Raw genomic sequence first — 25,456 nt, 5'->3', positions numbered from 1 at the left:
AACAATGTCATCAGGATGATTAAAGAATACCAGTTCTTTCCATTGTTATTTAGGATAATATTTTCAAGATTCCAATTAGGTGAGAAGATTAACCTGATTTTTATTTTCCTCTATTGTGTTTACCTTGCTGCATTGTTATTTTGAGTCTGTTCACAGGGTGCTGGGCAGATGCCATTGATGTAATTATTATTTTTTAAGCGAAAAGGATTGAAAATGTTTAAGAATTGCCTGTGAACTTTAACATACATCTATACATAACTGCTTCCTTTTATGAATAAAAGTAGTAGGAGGTCGTAGACATGCATATGGATTTTAAATAATTTATGTTTAAAAAGTATACAAGCTGAAACTTGTTTCCAAGAGAATTCACATAAGCAGCCAAAATACCCATGAAAGAAAACTGTCCTTCAGAAATGCTGCTAGATCTCAAGCTAGTTATGAAATTGACACCCGAGAGTTATTTCTGTCAGAGGACATAAGATGGATTTAGAAGAGCCAGAGTCTCCATGTAGAAGATGCTAGAAACACAGGCGTTATCCTTATATCTCCCTCTCCTTCACCCGTACCCCCACCCCTTCGCCATATCCAGGTATCATCGAAAACGTCAGTTTTACTTCTAAATACTCTCAATTCCATGTGCTTCTCCAGCATATTTCAGTCCAGGACACAATCGGGTCTTGTCTGCATGACCAAAGTGCCCTCCTTCTAGCTGCTGTGCATCTACTCTGAACTCTCTTCCAATCTTTTCTGCAACTCAGATCATTTTTCCAAAGCTGAAATCTGATAAAGACCTGCCTTCTCACCCCACCTCAGCCGACTACGTATGTATGGCCCTGAATACCTTCCTGTCACTCTTAGGGTGATGACTGAATTCCTTAGTGTGGTTTAGGAGGCCCTGCATGGGCTGGTCCTGCTTGCATCTCTTATTGCAAACCTGCCATACCTTCCCCCGTTCCCCCATTCTCTGTGCACCAGCCATACCGGTCACCTTTTAGACCCCTTTACTTGCTGTGCTTCTCCCACCACAGGGCCTTTGTACATTCTCTTCTTGCTGCCTGAAACTTTCTTCCTTCCTTTCTTTGCCAGTTAACATCATCTCACCTTGCAGACCCCAGTTCCTACATCCTTTACTTAGGGAAGCCTTCCTGGACCTCTCTCTAGGTCAAATCTCCCTCTTATGGTTTGTATTGGCCTTATTTTTTTCTCCTTTAGAGCACCATCAAGGGTGGTTTTGCCTTTTACACTTTATTTGATAAAAATGTATCATTTTTTTGGTAAACATTCAAAAACGTATTGTATTTTGAATAGGCGATACATTAAAATGGTTCAAAATTCAGAAGACCCAAAAGGGTTCTTAGGAAGAGCCTTCCTCTTCTCCCACCCCCACCCCCTGCCCCAGTTCTCTTTGCTGGAGGCAACTAGTAACACCCCCACTCCCTTCCCCCCAGAAATCTGTTTTCTTACCTCCATTTATCCCAAGACAAAAGCAGTGCCTAGCACAAAGTAGGAACTCGAGAGTATTTGTTGAAGGTTGTAGATAGATGGATAAATGGCTTCTTGAAGTACCCATTTTTGTACCAGTTAGAATGGAGCACTGATCCATTCCTAATAAGTTGGAGGCTCAGCAAGGGTGAAAACAACAGATTGAGGAAGAGATTTTCTGTTTGTAGGCCTCAGAGAAAAGGGGGCAGATGTGACCCTCCTGGCAGAGAAGCCCCGGCACCCTAGTCACATCCTAGGGCCATTTCCCTCTCCAGCTTTTCCTAAGGATCAGCTCTGCTGGCTCTTGTCCTGCCAAGCCTGGTAGGCTTCCATCAGCATGCCACTCTCTGTTTCTACCCAGTGCCGTCCTTGCTCCCAGTCAGGAAAACATACCTTTGCCTTGAACACCTAGAAATTAAAGAAGTGATTTTGAGTCTTAGGACATGAGTTTCAGTATAATTCTCCATCCCTTATTTGGCTGGACAGAGATTTTATGCACATTAGCAAAGTACCATAATGGTGTTGAGTTTGGACTGAGAAGTCATGTTTCCTGAGCAACTCAGCTCAGGTGCCTGTGTAATCTTGGAAGACTTACTCAATGTTTCTAAGTCTGAGTTTTCTTTTCTATAGAACGGGGATAATACTACTACTACCGCATGGGGTTATTGTGGGACACTTCAGAACAGTGTTTTCCAATAATATAGTGCAGGCCACATATATAATTTATATGTTCCAGTGGCTGTAGTTTAAAAATTATGTATAAAATAAATATGCTTCAGGGGTCTGTTACACAGCACAGGGAAATATAGCCATTATTTTGTAACTTTAAATGGAGTATAATCTATAAAACTATTGAACCACTATGTTGTACCCCTGAAACTAATACGATATTTTAAGTCAACTGTACTTCAATTAAAAAAAAGTAAAATGAAATAAGTGAAATTAATTTAAATATATTTATTAACCCAATATATCTAAAGTATTATCATTTCAACATGTAATCAAAAATAAAACAACTGTAATATTACTCAGCCATAAAAAAGAATGAAATCATGCCATTTGCAGCAACATGGACGGACCTAGAGATTGTCATCCTGAGTGAAATAAGCCAGAGAAAGACAAATATCATACGATATCACTCATATGCTTTATATGTGGAATCTAAACAAGTGCTACAGATGAACTTATTTGCAAAACAGAAATAGACTCACAGAAGTAGAAAACAAACTTATAGGTACCGGAAAGGAAAGGGGGGGAGGGATAAATTAGGAGTTTGGGATTAACAGATGTACACTACTGTATATACAATAAACAACAAGGACCTGCTGTATAGCCCAGGGAACTCTACTCAATACTCTGTAATGACCTATATGGGAAAAGAATCTGAAAGAGTGGATATATGTATAACTGGTTCACTTTGCTGTCCACCTGAAACTAACACAACGTTGTAAATCAACTACACTTCAATTAAAAATAAACAATGGTTAATGAGATCTTTTACATTCTTTTTATTCATATTAAGTGTTTTAAATCCAGTGTATATTTGACACCTACTAGCACATCTCGGTTTGAGCTAAGCACCTTTCAGGTGCCCAGTAGCTCGGGCCTGCTGTATCAGGCAGTGCTCTTTTAGCTCACTCTTATAAAACACAATACTTAGCACGGTGCTTAGTTCATACTTCGCATTCGACAAATGTTGGCAAAATTAATATTCATTTAAAATCATCAAAAACTGGGTAGACTAACATTTGACTGCGTGTTTGCATGTACTGCCACATGGGAAGACGCCTCAGATCTGGTTATTTCTGTTTCAAAGGAATAAAGAGCTGACTTTAATGTTCTTGGCTGTTCCCTGTAAGTGGCCTCTGGGTTTCAGAATGAGGTCGGTTTGGGGGTTTATGGTTGCCTTTTCTTTGGGAGGTGGGAAAGGGGAAACTCAGTGTGCTGCGTGCCTGTCTCTGTTTTTTTGGCTCTTCTCTGTTTAATTATTTGGAGCTGGAACAACTTGATTTTAAAGCAAAACATATGGGCTGAGAGTAATTGGGAGGACGTTTACTGGTGATGGAGCGGCAAAGGTATGTACGGGTTTAGGCCCTGGCCCTGCGGCACTCGCTTAGCTATTGACGGCTTTCCTGGACTTCAGATTCAGTGTTCTTTCTTCAAATTCTCAAACCTTGTTTGGAAAGTCACAGTTAAGGCAGGAAATATTGGAGCAAGATTATAAAGGAAATTGTGAGTCTTCTTTAGGTCCTGATTTTTTTCTCTTTGTTGAAAACTTGGTTTCCAATCTGTTTATATATGATTTGGGAGAGAAAAATGTTTTGCAAAGTGCCAGAAAGAGAGAGGAGAACTCCGCACAAAGAGGAGAAAGTTGACCCACCGCTGAAGTTTTCTGTTTTCCGCTTTACTCCATTGATGACACCAGCACGGGGAACGTCTGTTCTACAACCAGTTCTTAATGTGAAGGCAAGGTTTTCATCTCTTTTTACCTCCTCAACTTCCCTTTGCTTCCTGGGGAGGGAATATATGATGCCCATGTCACATCCCATATAATTCTAACCTGAATGCCTCCACTTTCTGTCCCATAGGGGAAAAGGGGGATGTGTCAAAACTGGTAAGAACACGTACGTTGATGTTTAGACTCATCTCGGTTCAAATCTCTTTTCCACTCGGAAGCTGTGTGCCTTTGAGCGGAGTAAACTGTCTCAGCCTCATGTGTCTCATTCTTAAAATAGGGTTAATAATAGCGCCTATTTCAGAACAAAATTATTGTGACGCTTAAGAGAGACACGGCATACAAAGCAGAGTGCCTGGAAAGTAATAAAGAGAAGTTTAATGTTAGCGATGAGGCAGGGGCCCTCAGCAATGATACTTTCACCCTCTTCGACAGCAAGAGGGACAGTGGACCACTACGTCCTCTGCCACAACATCTCACCCATTGCTTGAGGCGACACTGTGATTAAATACTGCATCAGGGAAGTGACCGAACCTTTGTCCACAAAGAGCTTTAGCATCAGAACGTCTTGCATTTCACTGGGCTGAGTCTGATGTCAGTGTGGAAGTCAAGCGCTCTGTGTCTTCTAAGGTCTGAAGGGCTCCTGTGTATGCACTTGACCCTTGTTACCCTACTGTGCCTAGGACCTATGAATATGAGAGTGACCTGCTGAATTGCTTTATCTGTGTATACAGAGTCCCCCAAACCTTTTGAGTCATTTGGAGGACTGGTGCCTTTGTGGCTTCGGATCAGAACTGTAAAGCAAAATAGCATACTGGCCTGGGCAGTGGAGGGGCTGAGCATAGTGGGCTTTTTTGCTGGGATGTTGAAGACAGATTTTTCTGAACACTTTTCAAACCTGTATGAGCAAGGGTAGGAAAAAAGGGGTCTTCGGTTTTTGCTAAATCAAGGACACATTGCTGAGCTTTTCTGTGTAGGGACTCAGAAGGCATTGAATGCTGTCTCACTGCGGTGTCAGATAATTGTCTGGGAATTTGGCAAGTTCTGCTTTTAAAAACACCACCACTTTTTCAGAGCAGTCATTCCTTGGTGTTTTTTGCAGTCCCCTCTTTTCCCTCTCTGCTCCTGCTGTTTTCCCAGCCCTTTCGGATTTATAAGCCTTGCCTACAAAGTGTCAGTAACTCCCCGCTGCGAATGGCTGAGACCTCGCCAGGTGGACCCGTCTCAGATTCCCCTGAAACTGGAGAGAGTAGCCACCCTCACTCTTGTTTTCTCCACGCCCCCCTCTCAGTGGACAGCTTCCCTGACACTTAACTTGATCAAGATGTTAGTAAAACAAACAGCTGCTGTGAGACCGAAACTGCTTGTCAACCTGCCCACCCTCTTTTCACTTCACTGTTTGGAGAGGAAACTCAGAGCTGCTGTTGATAATAAAGAAGAGAACTAAGACGTGTCTTTTTCTTCGTGGCCAGTTACACCCAGTCTTGATCACTGAGCTCTTAGTGGGTGGACCACCCTGTGCAATGCGTCACCAAACCTGTGAAACTCTGATTATAAGACACACCATTATTTTAGGTACGATCAACGGAAAAAAAGCAGACTATGAGACCTCATCGATTTTAAGACACATCCCAATTTCAGAGATGTTAAAATGTGGTGGAAAATGTGTATCTCAAAGGAGGTGGAGTTCAGTGAGAACTAATTCAAATGGACCGTCCCCCTGGTTACTGACTGCTCCTCTCCGCGGCCGCATGCTCAGTGCAGCTGATCAGGGAGTCTGTGTGTTTTTCAACTCAATCTCAGGGGTTATTTGTGTACTCTGTGTTATGCATGAAGTTATAGCACTGAGCTGAGACCAGGCCGAGTCATGGAAGCCCTCTCAACTGCAATATAAGTATTTTAGGTTTCCGACAAACAGAAGAATCCAGGTGTTTTCTTTGGGTCACCCTGGACTTGATAAGGTTCACGTTCCCTTTTATTTATTTATTTATTTAGTTGCACCGGATCTTAGTTGTGGCAGGTGGGCTCTTTAGTTGTGGCATGCGTGTGGGATCTAGTTCCCTGACCAGGGATCGAACCCGGGCCCCCCTGCATCGGGAGCACGGGCCCCCCTGCATCGGGAGCGCGGAGTCTTATCCACTGCGCCACCGGAGAGGTCCCTCACGTTCCCTTTTGAAGGAGTGATAAAGAGCTTGCTGAGGGACATTGGGGGCTTCGGCATGCCCTCCCTGCCCCTGCCCGTTCATGGTGGCATGATGGCGAGGAGAGAATCTCCAGCTCTTCTAAATTCATGGCCCTACTTATCCATTTTCTAGTGAACATCGTGCTCAGATTTACTCACTGTTTCCTCTCCTATCCAAAAGGCAGCGTTAAACATTACTGATGACTTTAATTTTACTCAAGATTCTACCTAATTATTCTTCTTCATGATCTGTTAAGCATTCAGCTTAATTAACAGTAAGCAGGTGCCCTTCTTCATACTGTAATAACTTTAATCAAGGGGATGATGGTATTTCTTTTCCTGTTAAAGACTGTTAGGTTTTAGATAAAACTATTTCTCAGCAGGTAAAGTAACCAAAAAATTGATTGAAAACTTTGTACTAGTAAAAACATGGCATTTACCTTCATACTTACACCACTTTCTCCCTTTCTTTCAGTTTTTGGGAATAGCGTTTCTTGGAATTGGACTGTGGGCGTGGAATGAAAAAGTAAGTTAAACATCATTAAAATGCACACGTTTTGGTTGTAAGAAGCTGCACATTATATGCTGTCTCTTTTTCCTCTTTGACAACTGCCAAGTATATGGAAACGTGGCTCTTTAATGAAAAAGTGCTCTTGGAAGATAACGTCACAGTTCAAAGACTCTTTAAGCATGGAGCCTAAATTGGTCACTCTACAAGAATTTCAGTAATGCTTATAAATAATACTAAAGCACCTGTAGCCTTTTTTCTCTTTTACTTTTTAAAAAACCCTTTGGAAGATTATTCAATCCATAAAAAATGGTATTTTAGCGTGAGCATTACGTGCTGAGCTGTTAGCATGCGGTATGTATGAAGGAAGCTAGATATAATTCATGTCTGAACATCAGATAAACTTATCACTGTTGCTAAAGAATGTGAACACTTGTCTGCTGATTGAAAGTTTAAAGGAATATTCAAACTTTGTAATCAAATACAGCACAGAAAGGGATAAATCTGGCAGGAGAAGGCTGCATGAAGATACAATGTTCTGGGTGGTTTGTTCTGTAAACAACACACTCACGACACCGCTGCCCTGTGTTCATTCCTCCACTTCACTTCCCATCCATACCTTTCAATTTTTTCTCTGCAACTTCTACTGAAGCCAAGCAGTGGAATTCAGAAATAAACACAAACTCCTTTTTGCTTCCTTCTTTGGATGTGAGATCACTGACAGCATTTTATCTGTTCTGGTATTTGGCTACACAGTGAAGCTTTGTTATCGCCCACCTGTGAGAGTGAGTGAGTGGATGGATTGGTTAAAAGTTGTAAACGAAGACATTGGCTGAAATTTCCCCAGAAGACCATTCTCTTATCACTTTGGTATTTCACCCTCTGAGCTTGACCAAGGCCCAAAGTCAGGAGTTCCTTTGAAGTATTACATGTACTAAGAAAGAAGAGAAAAACTACGAAAGTCCAGCAAACAAAAGCCCTTCAGACGTAGGAAGGAATTTCCACAAGTAAAACAATGTTTAGATAGACTGCGTCCAATAAATTCAAAATAAATCCAGAGTTTTGAAATTGAACCACCCTCTGTTTATTTACGTAATACTTCTACAGAGTGTGAAATGTTTTATGGAAAATGAACCACCCTCTAGCCACCTTATGAGGAAGGGCGGGGATTATACATCAAGGGAGACGAATTACGTTCCCAAAACAGGTAATTTTATCTCTAGAGACTGTTCTGTTGAATACTGGCCTTCTGGTTTATGATCAGCTTCTGCCTCAATCCCCTTGTAAGCTTGGAGATTTGTATTGGTGGAATCTCAGAAATTCCACTTTTAGAAGCCCTCTGTTTGGTTCAGTGACAGATCATATAGCTCTCTATAGCTCTCCTTTAATCAATCCATTTCTATCAGCTCTGAAATGATGCTGGAAGGCATTATCTGAACTCATTGTCTATTCTAGCAATACATAGAAAATTCATTGTTTTGAAGGTTTTTTTTTTTCTCTTCGTGAAATATAATTATCCTTTTGTTTCATCAGTTGCCCCAGATGTCTCTTCTCTGATAAAATCACAAAATTCTAAAACTGGCAGTGTCATACAAATATCAGAGCAAGGGAATGATGCGCTCTCTAGGGACGGATGAAATAGCAGTTCCCTCTTTTGTCAGGGCCAGTGGTGTCAGCAAATGGAAGGCTTCTCTGGAGAGCTGAGGTTACTTGGCCAAGGTTACCCAGCTACTGTGTAGCAGGGCTCTGTGAGCTGGGACCAAGCGGAGGCAGCAGAGGGTAAACGATGCGCAACAGCCCAATTTGGCGCTGGCTGCGCGTCTGGGCCCTGAGCCTGGGGGTGAGGATGCAGCAGTGGATGACGCAGAGTCCCTGCCCCGTGGGGCTTGCGTTCTAGTGGGGGCCTCGGCAGTAAGCAGTCAACTCGCCAGGAGTACGCGCGCAGGTATGGTGAGTGCTGCTGAGAAACGTCAGGTGTAGCGTAAGGGCTAGTTAGAGAGTGGTGGGGAAAGGGGTCTCTCTTAGGTAGAGTAGTTGGGAACAGCCTCCCTGAGGAGGGGGCACTGGAGCAGAGACCTGGATGAAGTAAGAGGGATCTGCATAGCACTAGGGGAACAGCATTCCAGGCAGAGGGAATAGCAAGTATGATGGCCCTGAGTCTCAGGGACTTAGCGATTCCAAGGAACAGGAAGAAGGCCGGTAGGACTGGAAGGGAGAGAGCCAGAGCAAGAAGAAGTAGAGGATGTGGAAAGAGAGGCAGGCAGAGCCCGGAGCCTACAGCATCCTGCAGCAGTTGGATGAGAGGCAGTCACCGGGGCATTTTGGTAAGGGCGTGTCCTAATCTGGCTTTTGTTTTAAGATCGCTCTGGTTGCTGTGAGGAAAAAAGAAGCACAGCTCTAGGCTGAACAGACCAGAGGTCAGATACTGACCCCTCCATTTCCGTCGGTGTGACTTTGGGCAACTGCACTAACTTATCTGAGATACCCTTGCCCTGTTTATGCAAGGGCCGCTAATGTCACCTCATAGGGTTGCTGTGAGGATGAAATGAGATGGCTCCCAGCACAGTGCCCGGTATGAGGTAAATGCTCTCTGGAGACATGGTTCCCTCCCCTGGATGCATTACTACAGTACGTCCACTCCTACATGGGGAAAAGAGCAGAACGGTGGCTTTGAAAGCTGCCTCAAATTTTAGGAGAGTTCCAGGCTCTGATCCATGGACCCGAGAATTGGCTTTGTGTTGGGGTCTCTTAAGGAGGATGTGATGTGCATTGATTGACTTGGTAACTGCAGACGCTACTCTACTGAAGCCCTTTGGGTTAACTTCTAAGCTAGACCAGGCCTCTGATGGGATGACGTTCTGAGGTGAACCAAAGCCGGCCAAGGGTGGCAGCCGCATGCACCTGCAGGGCGGATCACACCAGCCCATGAGTCAGTAAATCCCCCCAGTGGAGATGTGGTGACATTTACTTGAAAAGAGGCCTAGAGGGTAAATCCCCAAACTGGGTCACAGCTGGAAGGATCAGATTTCCTTAACAGATGGGGTTTTGCACTTTTTTGTGTGGAGTACAGAAACGTTGGAGGCAAAAGTTATTACCCCTCATACTTACTTAATACCAGGCTGAGTTTTAAACCTAGGACTAATATTACAGTTGAATATTAGACATAATAATTAAATAATTTATATTATCTAAATTCCAAATAGACTGTCGAGATGCAAAGAATGAGTGTGTCTCCAGAGGGAACTGGTTTGTGTGCAGTTTTTCAGAAATCATAGGGTCTGCTGTTTTAGAAGGAACATTAACCATCGTGTAGCATGAATCACCTCTACAACAGGCTTGGCAACGTCCAGCCATAATCAACTCATTCATTCAGAGAACATTTGCCGAGCACACGGCATGGGGCAGGGCTTGCGCTGGACTCTGGGCAAGTAATTCCTCAGGGAATTTATGGTCTAGGAAAGGCATGCATATATACATATACATATGTAGAAATAAAACAACACATTGCAATAATGCTAATTTGGAGTGTATAGAAGTTTAACAATTCCTTTGGCAAAGTGCTCAGACCTTCTCTCTCTCTGGGTTTCTCTTACTGTTGGAAAGACCTTCCTCCCACCCCATTAGAATCATGTCCTACTAGCCTACTAGTTTTCCTTCATTGAATGTGGGTCTGCCCTGTTGGATCCCACAGTAAGTCCTTCTCCGTATTAGGCCTTGGTTCCTTCTGAGTTTCCAGGCTGCACATTTGCTTCTCTCTGGGTGGAGCCCTTTCATGAGCACCAGGGAGAGGGTGCTTTAGGGGCCAAAGAGGGTATGGCTGGATCATGTCCCTTCTCTCCTGTCTGCTGTCAGTGCAGCTTGAGATCACACACTTAATCACCGAGAGTCCCAAATTGGTCTCAGATCCAGCTAGGTGTCCTCCATCCATCCCACATCTGGCTGATTTTCAGAGGCAAATGCAAGATTCCAAATTGACCCAGTTATATTATACTTGCGTGTCTACCTGCTAAGATTGCTTTGGAGCCCAAAGCTGTCATCCAGCACATTCCCCGTTCCATTTAGCTTGGTTTTAGCTGTACTTTTAATCAACCTCCTCCCTCAATTCCTTCTTTTAACTCAGGCCTTCCTTTAGCTCTCTGTCCCAGTGCCACCTGGCAAATTCAGATTCAGTAGGTCTGGGGTAGACACCCCAGGGAGGCTCTCTTTTAGCAAGCCTCTTATATTGTTCTGATTGCAGTCAAGTGTAGTTATCACTAATAGAAGCCACTGATACGTTGAGCAGGCCAAGGGCAGAACCCAATGACATGTCACTAGAACTTTGCTTTGGGGTTGACACTCATTCACTTACGTGTGCCCTTGGGTGTCATTAGTCAAGGAATTTCTAATCCATCTACTTGTCATTACATCAGACTGTCTTTCTGCATCTTGTCTTTTTCTCTGAATAACCAGCCTAGGACTTATTTCAACCTGGCACTTTCTTATTGAAACCATATGGGCCCTGAAGCACATCATTTTCTCACCCAGGTGCCCTGAAACTCTTACCAGCAAAGCAAGGATTAAGCCATGTTTTATCATTCCTCCCTTCCAGGAGCACTTGCCTCACTTGGCTTCCAAGAGATCACGCACTTCTGGGTCTCCTACCTCGTAAGCACTGCCTTCTCACACTCCTTTGCAAGGTCCAGCTCGCCTCTCGGACCTCTGAATTTTGGAGAAACCCCTCTCTCTCTCCACTCATGCTCTGGGAGCTCTCATCCAGGCTTGGAGCATTGGGTACCATCTGTCACTGATGACTTCCAAATTTAGATATTTGGTCCTGGCCTCATCTGAATCCCAGACTCGTCATATCTGCAGGCCTACCCAGCATCTCTGCTTAGATGCCCACCGGGCTTCTGAAGCGTAATAATCCAAAACAATGCTCCTGATTTCTCCCCGCAAACCTGCTCTTCCCAATTGTAGGAAATGGCAGCTCTGTCCTTTCACCCACTTGGGTGTTCGTGACACCCTTCTATCTCTTCTTCTCATACTGTGTTCAGTCTCTCAGCAAACACCATCCGCTCTGCCTTGAAACTACATTGAGAATCTGATGTCTTTGCACCACCTGTACTGCTATACCTTGGTCTAAGCTGCCACTTTTTGCCTGTGTTAGTGCAGAAGCCTCTGTTGTTTCCCTGCCTCTGCTCTTGTGCCCCTACTCCCACCCCAGGCCAGAGTGATTCTTTTAAATATAAGAAAGATGCTGTCATTTCTCTACTCCAAACCCTCCAATGCACTTACTGTCTCGCTCAAAGCTAGGTGTGGTGCCCCCTCACTTCTGAGACCTTGTTTCCCACAAACCTTGTGCCCTCCCCTGATGCACTCTAGCCCCCGTTCATCATCTTGCTGTTCTTCTGACATCTCAAATGGACCCACCACCCCAGGCCCTTTGCACTGCTCTTCCCCTACCTGGTATGCTCTCCCCCAGACGTCCACATGAGTGTTTTCCTTTACTTCCTGGTCTCTGCTCAAATGTCACCTTTGTCTGTAGGCCTCCCCGGGCTGTTTGAAGCAGCCACTCTCACCCCAATCCCAGCCCTTTTCCCCTCTTCCCTGTGTTTTTCCCCCTCTGTGTTTTCATAGGACTTACCACTTCTGTGCTAACAAGGATTTCCCCCCCCCCCCGCCCCCGCAAAGAATGACTTTTGTTTACTGCTACACTCGAGTACTTAGGACATTAACTGGCACATAATAGACGTTATGTGAATGAATGAGCAAAAAGGGAAGATGAAAGCATTCTTTTAAACCCTGGCTCTATCACGCAGTATAGAAGTCAGTAGTCACCTCAGATCTCTAGTAAGCATGTTATCAGTTCTTACAGCCTAAAAGGAAGTAAAATTACATGTGGTTTCTGATGTCTGATATGATAGGGGTTCAGTGTTAGAAATAGCAAATTTCTTACATCCATTAATTCTGGATATCAGGGAAAAATTTTATTTATTTCTGGCATAAAAGTGGGACTCTATATATGATTATTTTGATTTGTGGAAAAATTAGGGGTACCTTTCTTCTTCCGTTTTGCCCAATGTTTATGCCTTCCCCCACCCACTTTCGCGTGGCTTGTGGGATCTTAGTTCCCTGACCAGAGATGGAACCCGGACCCTTGGCAGGGAGAGCTTGGAGCCCTAACCACCGGACCACCAGGGAATTCCCATGTTTACGCTTTTTACTTAATTCTTAGGTCGGGGCCAGAGGCTGAGCGACAGATCACTGACAGCCGCCAGTGAGGCTGCTGCCAGCAGAGCTATTGAGGGCTAGGGGGAGACTCGGCTTTTCCGAGTGGGAGAAGTGCGCTTCCCTGGTCCTCAGTGTGAGCTCCTGGTTCCTGTTGGGCGTCCTGCCACCGCTTCCCCAGCACCAGCCCCCTGGGCAGAGGGGGTGCCTGACCTGAAGACTCCTTGAGGCCAGGAGCCCGTCTCCTTCACCGCTTTATGCTCGGGTCTAGCACCGTGCCTCCTGTACTGCGGATGCCCTGTTGCTTGTGACTAAGTGAATGAGAATATGCAAGAGTGCCCCCCACGGGCTCTCCCTCCCTGAGTCCCCTCTCTGTTCCTCCAACCTCCTCGCCTGGCCTGGCTCTGTCGGCAGCAGCTGGAAGGAGAGAGTTGGTGCACAGTCCTGCCCCAGGAGGCAGAATGGCAATGAGAAGAGCTCTAGCTTCTATCGCTTTTCTCCCTGGCTGTCCTGGAGGCTTTGCGCCCTGACCACTGCCTGTAATTGTCAGTCTCACTTCAGAACCCTCCAGTTGCTTGCTGTCACAATCGTACAGTAGACTTGCCTTGGAAATACCTTCCCTGTTTTCCCAGGAAGGAGAAGTTAGACAAGGAGATTCCGTGATTCAGGCAGTTCTTAGCAGTAGCGGTCAAGGTAGCCAGAGGGAAGGTGGTAGGTGGAAGTGGCTACCAGGTCACTTAAACAGAAAAAGGCGCCTCACCTGAGATACTACTTCAAGGAGACATCTCTGAGATGCTGAAAATACTTTCGAAGATGTCAGTTTATTACCTGAAATGTAGGAAGTTTGCATCTCTTTCTCAATTGTCCATGTAATCCCCTCAAGTTCTCTGTTGCACCTAAAAATCTGAAAAGCAGGGTCTTCCCTGGTGGCGCAGTGGTTGAGAGTCCACCTGCCAATGCAGGGGACACGCGTCCGTGCCCCGGTCCGGGAAGATCCCACATGCCGCGGAGCGGCTGGGCCCGTGAGCCATGGCCGCTGAGCCTGCATGTCCGGAGCCTGCGCTCCACAACGGGAGAGGCCAAAACAGGGGAGGGCCCTGCCCCCCAAAAAAAAAAAAAAAAAAAAAATCTGAAAACCACAGCTATCGTTCAGTACCTGGAAAGTCAGCCTATGATCTGTAGGTGCTGTACCCAGTATGGTCAGCAGACACATGAAATATGTTGGAAAAACCCTTAATTTTTCACTTTTCGTATGTCCCAGTAAACTTTGCAGAGGGATTTCTCAGGAATGAAAATTCAGGTGGGTCAAAAATTGAGTGTCTTTGTTGTTTACCCTCAGATACCAGAGTCCTGCGCTCATTTTAGGCCCAAGTCCAGGCCCCGTTATTAGACAGGGCTGGATAATAAATCAAAACCCCAAACCTAACATTGCATTAAAGTGTCCTCCCTTGCCCAGCACCGTGAGCCTTGCGCCCCTGAAGAGAGGAAGGGCTGAGGCCTTCACCCGCCCCCTGCTTCCTCCTGTCACCCCTCCCCCGGTCCCCCTGAGGTTCCTCTACCCACTTCCTGTCAGGCCATAAGTAGGGGTGGGACTTCGCCCTCTGGGCCTGACAGCTGGTAAAGGGGATGCTGCCTTGGTCCTTTGGAAGCTTCCCTGCGAGCCCCTCTGCCTGGTGATTCCCTTCAGCTTGGTGGACATCTCTGTTCCCCGTGGCCGCCTTGCACCCCTGCCCAGACGTGCCGTCCACCAGCTCCTCTCAAATCTGCTTCTCGGGTCTCTTCTCACCCCAAGCTGCCTTCCCTGTGCTGCCCTCATCTTTTCTCCTGGGCACGCTCGTCGGGGGGTGAGGCCGGTCCCGCCGGGACAGCCCTTGTCTGCCCTGCAGCCCTCCTCAACCCCAGATTTCCGGGGCAGGGGTCAGAACTCAAGCCACAGCCTCCTTCCCGGGCAGACTCAGGCCCTCATTGTGGTGTCTCAGAGCTTCCTCAGGGGTCCCCCTGAAACTTCCTTACTAGGTTTTGAATCAAAAGAAACCTGCTCCCCTACCCAGGAAGGAGAGTCACACAGCACAGCAACTGCTTTCTCCGGAGAAATCTCAATTCCCTCACCCACTTTTTATCCACTTGGTTTCACTGAGATGTGCAAGAGAAGGAAGTCTTTGCGTGTGTGTGTGTGTGTGTGTGTGTGTGTAGGGGGAGGTCGTTTCCTACTCACTTTGGTTTTCAGATTGTTATCAGTAAAGTCTGAGGTATGACTCATTCTAACATCACGTTTCATATTTTTCTCAACGTTTTAGAAACAAGCATATGATGTTACATTGGAAACAAGAACCGGCTTGCCCACTGCTGCTGTCTCTCTTCAGACAGTAGAGCATCGTGGTTAAAACACTGCTCTGGGCTCGGGTGGCAGGGCTCAAAGCCCCTGCTCTGCCACTTTCTCACCTGGGTCACCTGGCAAGTTACTCCATCTCTGGGTCTGTGTCCTGCCGTGGATAGTAGCCATACCTGGAAGGTTTACTGTGAGGGGGAAATAATGCAGGTAGCCCCGTGCCTGGCAGAGTCCATGCTCAGTAGGGGAGCTCTTACGTGGCTTTCGTCCCAGCGTTCAGCATCTCTCGCCTGCGTCACCATGGAACCTAGCGGCTCCTTAGCTGTAGCAGGTGTAAGTTTCCTTAGCACCTACCCGCTGCCCAAGGAGTAAGCTTTCTAAATGCACAAATGACCCTCCTCTGCTCAAAAGGCCTTCAGATTCAAACCCTGCCCCACTCCACCAACCTCTGTCTCCTCTCACCACTTGTCATACTCACAGGTATGGTCCTGCCATACCTGTGAGTGGGCCTGGTCCTGCCGCTTTGTCTCTGTACTTGCTGACGTGACCTTCTGCCCCTCCTGTCTACACCCCCATAACACACACTGCTAATACCTCTGCCCAGCGCACTCCTGCTAACTTGTCTTCCCTCTAGACTAACTCCTGACGGTGTCACCATACGTTTTCTCTGAATGCGCATGAGTAGCACAGCACCCGGCACCTCTCAGGTGATTCCTGTTTGCTCAGGATCTGAATGAGTTGTGTATCTCTGAAGCCCTAGAATACAGTGATCACCAGCCACTAGGCTAGACTTTGATTTTTTTTTTTTTCTCTTTAGTTGCAGGGCCACCGTGATCAGAGCCTCTATTACATATTTCAGTTTAAACTTTTTACTCAGGAATATTCCTGGTTATGTCTCTCATCTTCTGAACGTGCAAATGAAATATCTGGAGAGTGGCTAGGAACATGCTGGATTTCTGAAAAGCGACACTTTTGCAAGTGGCTGTTTCCTTGTTCGGAGAGGCAGTCACTCCCACCAGGGTGGTGATGGTAGTTTCCCGGCCTGCGAGTGGTTCCAGCAAGGGGACTTGGTGCAGCTGTCCTCCCCAGTGGCTGCTTGATTGCAGGCGTTTATGGAGCCCTGAGATACGACTACCCCTCCTTTTCTTTCTCACCACAAAAGCAGGCCGTGGCCGTTTTTTATCTGCAAGAAGGGATTACTTGAATCTCACCGATGACCTTTTCTGACAAGAAAAAAATGGAAAACCACACATCTTGAAAGCGTCCGGTCTTCCTTTAACCTTACATCTCTTCGCCAGGCCACGAGTTATGCTGCCCCTACACCCTCACATCTCCCTGAACTCAGGTCCCAGCGAGCTCCCATTCCTCTGCGTCCTCTCTCTGGATCCTGCAGGAATTCCTTAGATACATGGGTGTTTTGGAGTTTGCAGTGTGGCTTTGCCCTGTAACATTCCTTGAGGAGCTCCGATGAATTGTTAAGGGGGCACGTTTCCCTGTGCCCCTGTGTCCCAGCTTGGACTTCCTGTGGACATTGTTTCAAAACCCATCGCCAGCTCTCCAGGGTCATCCTCTCTGAGTAGCTCATTTTCTTGAAAATGTCCTATCTCGTCATTCTTTCTCAGGTAGGGAAATGCTTCTCCCCCTCTTACTCCAGGAAGAGTGTCGCCAGCTTCACCCAGTAGTAGTTTAGGGAGGGTGGGTGAATCAGGGCCCAGGGGCATAAATCTCCGAGGGGTCCATCTGGCCTGGCTTGGGGCGCACATTCCATTTGCCTGTCTCTCTGTTTCTTATCCAGCAGTTGGAAGGAATGCGCCTGTATATGCCAAAGCAGAAGAGTCCCAGACTTTAGGGGCTTATTAATGCTATTTTTGCATTTCTTTGCTGAGTTGAGAGAGAAGAGACTGAAGCTTGCCAGGTGGCACACAGAGGCTGCTCTGTGCTGGTGGGGAAAACCACAGACACTCCTGAGGTTTATTGGTTTGAAACCCTTCTGGAGTTTTGCTTGCGTTTTCATTTCTGCGGGTGTGTAAAAACCTCTTCCGAGAAGAAATAGTGACGCTCAGAATATAGTCTTTTATCGCCGAACCCTGGGGAGGGGCTGCTTAAATTCCAGAGACTGTTGAATGAACGAGATGCTGATGGGGAGATGGAGGGTGGAGGGTGGAGTCATATCCTTACTGAGACTTACCATGTTCATCAGACCATTGGAGGACGAGATCTCGAAGGGAATGGGACATGGTTTAGTAACTGGGAAGTCATTCAGGAGCCATGAATCTTCAGCGACCAGCGTGCGCAGTCAGCTTCTTGGCAGCGGTGGTATCCCTGGCCTGGTTCAGTGTGCAGCATCCCGGCCACGTGGCTGCCGGCTGCTGGGCATGCTTTCCGCTACTGGCTGACTTCTCACTGCTCCTTTCTCCGCTGCACCGCTTCTGTGTACTCTCAGCTTCCACCCCCTCATGGCCTCTGCCTGCTCCTGGCTTTTGCTTACTCATGGCCTCTTCCTTCTGCCTTTACTCTGAATGGCTTTTAGGTGACTTCCAGTTTCTCAAGAAAGAAGATCGATTGGCATGTCGGTTCCTGCCACCTCCTTTAGACATGATCATCCAGTGTGGCCACGGAGTTTCTTAGAAGGGGGTCAGGCAGGGCAAGTGCCAAAGCAGAATGGATTCCTCTCCAAAGCCGTTGGGTTAGAAGCCCCTCCAGTGTGCTTTCTGAGCATCTGATGTCTTCTTCTTGGTCCAGTATAGTAGTGATGATAATGACGATGCTGATAAACTTTGATTGAATTCTCGTTATGTGCCAAAGACTTAGCATAGTGTTTGGATTTAACTTAGATTATTTCCTGCATCCTCATGATGGCCTTATGATGTAGGGTACCATTTCATAGATGTGGAGATTGAGGCTTAGGCAGGTTTGGTAGCTTAACCGAGATCACACAGGTAATAGGTAGTGGAACTGAGATTCAAGACAAGGTAGTCTGTATTGCGATGTCCCGTCTGTCTGTCTGCCCTACATCTAGCCCTTGTCCAGGCTGCCCTTTTTCTGGATTCCAGGGGAAATTGCAGGTGAGCCAGGTGGCTTGAGTACAGGGTGGCTTGTGCCAGGAGGAGGCCGGCCCTGGACTGCTCTCGGCCACACCCTAGAGCAGACTTGTCTAAGTAGCTGGAATTTCAGAGTCTCCCTTGTATGGTGACAGATACACATCAGTACATTTTTTGTTTGTTGGCTTTCTAAACTTCTGTTATAATGATATTGCCTCAGCTGTGTTCCATTAATGTGTCTTATTTCTTCTTAGACTCATCTTGGTCTCCTTGCTATGTCTGAGAGATACTGTCTAGTACGTAGGGGTTAATGGAAATCTCCTATTTTCCTTGGCAGTCATCTCTTAAAGGCTCCAGATTGATATGCCAAAAGCTAGTTGTCTAACAGCCAATTTGTGGAATGGCTAATTTGCTGAAAATATTTGTCTTAACTTTTTAAATTGACTGCTCTTCATTTTGTCTTTACAGCAGCACTTGGTTACGGTCGCTTTGTTTTTGCCTTTGCTGCAGCAACAGCTGTAGACTCGGAGGAGATGAGTGAGGGCCACAAGAGTATAGGTACAGGTGTATATTTACAGTATGAGTATGAAGAATTCTTACGGATGTTCATTTATGCTAGTTTTTCTTAATGTAATCTTCATGTATTAACAAAGGATATGTGTACGAGAAATCCTCCTTTTATTCTTGACTCTATAGTGTTCGAATATATTCTTCTTGTGACCTGCAATCTTGGTCTCTGGCTCTCTCTCTTATTCTCACTCATTCCTTTTCTGTCTTTGCTGCTCCTGTGCAGAATTCCACCTTCACGTCAACCCTAACAAATGGCTAAAGGAATAAGTACACGTGGACAGCTGTTCTGCTCTTCATCCATTTATCCTTATTCCGGTTAGATTCAGCTTCACAGCATGCTATTTTCTGACCTTACGCACAAGGCCAGTACCCTTGACGTCTTTAACTCCCAGGGCGTTGCTGCAGGATCCAGGCAGGAGGAGGACCTATTACTGGGGTGCAAATTCGGGCTCTGTGTGTGCTCTTCTCACATCAGCAGCAGCTCTGGGTACAAAGGAGAGTAGCCAGATAACGTTTTGTATTGGTTTATTTTTTCAATAAGTTTGAGTTCTAAAAAGTGGTTATTTAAACCCAAGGACTGACCATTCAAGTCAACGTGGAGAACTGGAGCCGAAATCATGCACGTATCGTTGGTGACGTAGGCAAAACCTAAAAGTTCCTTCCAGAACTGATTGTTTCATTAGTGATGCTGAATTGATAGTGAGTCAGAGTGAAGGAGGTTATTTACACTGGCTCAGTTGCTGTGTTGACTGGAAATATCAGCCATCTGAGTAAAGGTATCATTAAATCCAACACTTCCCTCTATACTCCCCACCCCGCCCCGCCTGCTTCCCACCCCCGACCCAATACTTTTTTCCAGGGTAGATTGTGAGCTTTAGTTTTGGTCGTGTGTGTGCTCGCACGCACATACATGCAACACTAAAGCACAGTTTATTCGAAGCTGTTGTGTTGTGTGGGACTCCTCAGGTGCAAATTCAGATCCAGATACAACCACTCTATGCGATCAAGGAGTCTGAGGATCCTGAGTGACTCACAGAACTCACGGTCCGGCCAGGGCTTATAATACTGTCAGGATTTTCTTCCCCTACCCTCGTTCTTTGTTTCTCGCTGCAGACTGACTTTCTCCACAAGGTGAAAAACACGCTGCACGTGGCTCCAGAGTTGGGCCATTTACAGCCTCAGCCGCTAGAGACAGATGCCTGTTCCAGATCCTGGTGTCGGAGGCAGGGAATTTCAGGCTTTCCGACTCCTACCGGGGCGGTGGGGTCACGTGAGAGCTGGCAGCTCTGAGGTGGTGGTGGAGTGGGTTTGGGAAGAAGCAATCCTTACAAGAAGAGGGAGGCGCTGTTCCCTGAAGGAGAGGGTGGTGCCCACAGGTGCCCGGAAGATAAGGTTATCTGCCGCTGGTGTGCTTGCACGTTCCTCAGGATTTACCACGAATCTGAATGCCTGTTTTAAATCACTTGGCAGACTTAGCTGTAATATTGGATTTTTTTTTTTCCTTCCGGCTTCTTGTCAACTACAAGCTTTAATTATAATTATTCTTCAGCTGGCATGTCCTAGCACTTCTTACTCATCTGTCAGCTTGAGTTTAACACAGTTAAGGGGTCCAGTGAAAGACCCCATCTTTGAGGCAGCAGAAGGCTGAGCTGTCAACTGCCTGTCGGTTTTGTGGTCCCCAGTCATTGTTGCCAGGATTATGTTCAGCTCCTCTTTGGTTTCTCTGTGTAGTTAGAAACAGTAGGACCGCTCTTCAGTGAGCATTTGGAGACACTGCACAGGTGAAAGAGTAAGTCTTTTTTCCAGCCCCATCCAGGTTAGCTGCCCTAATCCTCAGGAAAAGAAAACTGGGCCTTGACCGCAGCACTCTGTGTTTGAAGATGCAGGTTAGTTTGCGGCTGATAACTACCTGGAACCCATTCAAAATTAAGGTTTTGGTTGTCTTCTCTGTCCTCTGCAGAATATTATCTCCTACAAGCTCTCAGTATCTGTCTCCAGCCCTGTCTTTTGCCAGAATGTGGGATTAAATGAGTAGAATCTTCAGTCCCGCTCAGCCCCCAAATGATTGTTGTTTCCATGGAAACAGTTGAAGGCCTCTCAATTAAAACTGCCCCTGCAGGCTGGGGAGGGTCAAAGTATGAAAATGAGTTTGAGAAGCCAAATTCTCATCCTCCAAATTAAACCCAGAGAGGACAGTGCTCCAGGAGTCTACTGACAGTTGGGACCATACTTTTTTTTTGCCTTTTGGCGAGGGAGGGTCTCGGTATTTCAGGCACAGGTGTGTGTTGGTTTGCTTGCTTTGCTAAATTCCTCAGATAACTGTCCTGTTATCCATGGAGCCCTTTGTGTACAGCCATGGATCATGGAAGAGTGTTTGGGAACAATCTGATTTTTGCTCAGACTTTGGTGTGAATCACAAATAAAAAGCCCATTAAAAATGGATGAAATCATAGAATGGTCTTAAAACTGGAAGGAACCTCAAGGGCAGTAGGTGCCAAATTCCCCTCCTCTTTGAGAATCCCTCCTGGAGCACGGCTGAGGGAGGTTCACAGCTTCAGCTCCCGCCGGGGGGAAGCCCATGTTTCTCAGGCCGCCTTCTCTGCCCCACTGCTGGAGACCCGCTGGTATTAGAAAGGCCTCTTTATGCTGGAGCTGACATCTCCTCCTGTGCCTTCCAGCTCTGCTGCCTCTTTTTGGTGCCAAGTAAATTGAGTCTACTTCTTCTTCCATAATTAGGTTGACTTTTTTTTTTTTTTTTTTTGCGGTACGCGGGCCTCTCACTGCCGTGGCCTCTCCCGTTGCGGAGCGCAGGCTCCGGACGCGCAGGCTCAGCGGCCACGGCTCATGGGCCCAGCCGCTCCGCGGCATGTGGGATCCTCCCAGACCGGGGCATGAACCCGTGTGCCCTGCACCGGCAGGCGGACTCTCAACCACTGTGCCACCAGGGAAGCCCAATTATGTTGACTTTTTAAAGTTTAAGAATGTTATCACACACCCTCAAAGTCCTCTCCTCCCCTGGCTGAGCAGGTCCGAAACATTAAGACCTTAAATATTACCACCTCTGTTTAAAGGCATTCTGAGGGGAGAAGTTGATTTCCTTCCAATTCTGGACCCTCACCACTGTCACTTAGATTTTGTTTGACTTATGGCAATTTTTGTTTTTTCTCAGCATCATTTGGGTAGGTGGAGAATTGGTTACAGTATTTCTGGGTTTTCCTTTTTCCCCCCTGGAGTATTCATAGTTCAGAGCTTGGAAATCTAAGAAACACAAGGTTGGATCAAACCATTGATCTAGGCAGTTTCACGAAGGGTGTGGTTGCCTCGTATGATGTCACCCCAGACATTAGTGAATACACCCTACATTCCTAAGTGTTTAATAATCTCTCAGCCCTTCATCTCTGACTTTATTTAAACTCTGGCCTTTTTCATAAGGTTAAAGTTGTGCATTTTAGGAGTCCTTTGTGCCTCATACGTGTTCTATTATTAGTATCCTATTATTGTCCTTAAAGTGATTCCTGCCCACCCTGCGCCCACCCCTGCAAGAAACAGAAACCTTATAAACAAAATTCTCTTGTTCAGTGTTCCTACAACCTTAAAATGGGTCAAAACATAGAAACCCTAAACTCAGGTGTTGATTAGTGCTGACTGAAAAGTGCTGGGAAGCAAGTACACAGCTTCCACTTGGTAGAGAAAGATTATTGAAGTAGACATTCTGTTCGATTCTTAAAAAAATCAATAGCTGTGTGACCTTCAGCAAATCACCAAACTTCTCTGGGTTCCGTTTTCCTCAAGGATAAAATGAGATGAGTATTCCTGTTTTTCCAGGTTGTTGGGAATGCTTTGAAAACAAATTGTTTAATATTAAGACTTTACAGCAAACTATACCATGGTACTCTGGGGGTATTTTGAGAGCTCAAAGGAAATTTAATAAGATAAGAAAATAAAATACTGATGATATCGGGTATTTAAGACTCACATACCTCCACAATTTCAAAATAGCAGTAGCTGGCCTCTGTAAGAATGAATAGTAAATATATACCTTCCATCGCAGAGGAAAACATCTCATAAAATTTCTAACTTAGGTTCTGGGTGGTATTTGATGTGGTATCACACTTAAGGGCGAAAAAATTTCTGTAAAGAAGTGGCATTGTTTGTGGAGAAATGAAATTACTCTGGGTCCTTTTGGCAGGAGAACAAACGGGTTGCAAGCCAGGGAGTAACCTTTGATTTTTAAGTCATTTAAATGAGGGTAAGGAAATACGCTAATAACTCAGTGTGGGACAGCCATCGGCACAAACCACCCAGGTGGGCTTTGGGGATCTGAGCCTGATAGGGTCTCCCAGGGAGCTCAAGGGTGGACCTGAGGTGAGTTTTCCCTGGAAAACTTTTAGGGGCTTGTGGCTAGGACTGGCTGCCCTGTTAGCTTTAAGATTCCAGCTCTACCCTATTTCCTGAGAAGCGCCAGTGATTTGAAGGTGGCCCTTGTCTGGCATCTGCATGCCCTGGGGATGTAAGAATGACACCTCTTGGGTGTTGAGAGGTGTCTTTCTTACACATCTGTTTTTCACTCAGACCACTTATATTTGGAGACATAGAAAGCAAAGTAACATCCGTGTCTTCTCCATACAGGGTCTGGGGGCGGTTTCTAGGGGTCATGTCTTTGCTTTATGTAGTTTTACCAAAAATATGAACCCACCTAGACCTTGGAAAGTAGTTTTTCTTTTCTTTTGTTTTATCTATCCACCTATCTACCTATCTTCCTATCTATCTATCTTTCTTTCTTTCTGTCTGGCGGTGTTTCTTGATGTGATGTGACAGTCAGATACCTCTCAAGGTTTTCTTGGGGTGGGGTGGGGAAAGACAGTGGCAGTCATCTTTTCATGATAGAAAACTGACCCCGCCTCCTGGCACCCTGTTGTGTGTTCTTTTCCGCTTCCAGGGAGTTCTGTCCAACATCTCTTCCATCACCGATCTTGGCGGCTTTGACCCAGTTTGGCTCTTCCTCGTGGTAGGAGGAGTGATGTTCATTCTGGGATTTGCTGGGTGCATTGGAGCTCTACGGGAAAACACTTTCCTTCTCAAGTTTGTAAGTACCGCACTCTGCTCTCAGGTTGAGAGCCAAACTCTCATCTCACATCAAAAGGACACCCTGTCTACCAGCAAGAGTGAGCCGTACCGAAGGCACTGGCGAGCATGTGGCCTGGGTAATGCTTTTCTTTTAGGAGGGCTTTCTAGATACCCACCCTCCATCCTCCTCTGCTCCTGCCTCCTTAATAATATCAGCCCAGCCCCTCCCCATGCCATCCATGGAGGCTTTGTACATGGATATCATGAGTTTGCATTCCAATCCCTAAAATCGCTTTAGGACTAAGGTAGGTCAATCTAGGTACCTAGTTTTCTTCTTTTGAATGATTTTTTTGCCCTCTCTTTTAAGCACATAGTCAATAGAAAGCTGTTTAGGTAGTTGGTTTAGAGAAACCAGACCTAAGCACAGCGTCTGTGACATGTCCAGATTAAATCTGTTAAGCAGTAGGTTCTGGTGAATAAAGAGAAACAGTAAATGCATATCTCCTGTGTCCTCTGCCAGCGCAAAGGCCTCTTTTGTGTGACCAGCATAATTTTTAGGTCCCTTGCGGGGTATTTGGTGTGATCATTGTTAGCATGAATATTTTTGGAGGAGGAGTTTAACCAGGGGGTAGATAAGTATTAAAAGTCGAGAATGGACTTCCCTGGTGGCCCAGTGGTTGGGAGTCCGCCTGCCGATGCAGGGGACACGGGTTCGTGCCCCGGTCCGGGAGGATCCCACGTGCCGCGGACCGGCTGGGCCCGTGAGCCATGGCCACTGAGCCTGCGCGTCCAGAGCCTGTGCTCCACAATGGGAGGGGCCACAACAGTGAGAGGCCCGCGTACTAAAAAAAAAAAAAAAAAGTCGAGAATGAAAAGTAAAAGCCTTTTCCTTTGGAGATTCCTTCCTCAGGAGATCAAAATGGCCTGTGTTTACTTGTGTGTGTTTGAAATCAGTTTGGGAGGTGTAGCCAGTGGTCACCTTAAGCTAAGTGTGCCTGTCTGTCTCGAGCTTGGCATTCTGGTGAGCGTCTGTCTCACAGCCCCATGTACAACAGCATCCACGCCCCTCTCCAAGAACAGAAAAATGATTTTTCAAAACCCCACCATCCTGTGGGGAGGCAAGATGGTGGGACTTTGGAAGAACAGCCTTAGCGTTATATCCCCTGTTCCTAGGGTCATTCTCTACCTCGGCTGACACATCATCATCATCATCTAAGGGCATTTTCATTTAAAACAAGAGCATTGACCAGAACTAGTCCCAACGGCCCTGCCCTATGTGATTCCCTTCCCCCGCACTTCTGCCGCATCTCCTCTGGCATCTTTTCTTGAATCGCCCTAAGAAGAGCAGACGCTGTCCCCTCACTGGCCCCCTGGGCTATAGCTCATTTTGCATTTGAGCGGCTCTGCCTCAGACAAGGTTCTGGAGGCTGTTCTGAAAGTTCATATGACTCATGCTAACAGGGAAAACCAAGGGATGCTTGGTGCTGTGGACAATTTAATGAGCAGTTGGTTCTCTGTTCTTTATACATAGGTCTGTGTTGGGAATAGTTTTCCAAGACTCCATTTGTCACACACACACACACACACACACACACACACACACACACACACACAC

The 25,456-nt window shown here is 46.2% G+C and overlaps 1 protein-coding gene across 1 annotated transcript in view; it reads left to right on the top strand.

Moving 5' to 3' along the window:
• TSPAN5 (tetraspanin 5) overlaps positions 1-25,456 on the top strand; it is a 175,013-nt gene that overhangs the window by 137,402 nt on the left and 12,155 nt on the right. Inside the window, exons 2-3 of the mRNA XM_029235477.1 lie at positions 6,595-6,645; positions 23,714-23,860. Coding sequence (XP_029091310.1) covers positions 6,595-6,645; positions 23,714-23,860 — 198 coding nt within the window. The remainder of the gene's footprint in view (positions 1-6,594; positions 6,646-23,713; positions 23,861-25,456) is intronic.

Source organism: Monodon monoceros, unplaced genomic scaffold, assembly GCF_005190385.1.
Source record: "Monodon monoceros isolate NGI ecotype Baffin Bay Population unplaced genomic scaffold, NGI_Narwhal_1 Super_Scaffold_20, whole genome shotgun sequence".
NCBI classification, from domain to species: Eukaryota; Metazoa; Chordata; class Mammalia; order Artiodactyla; family Monodontidae; genus Monodon; species Monodon monoceros.
The sequence above is the reverse complement of the archived record's forward strand: the minus strand, read 5'-3'. Positions and strand labels throughout refer to the sequence as shown.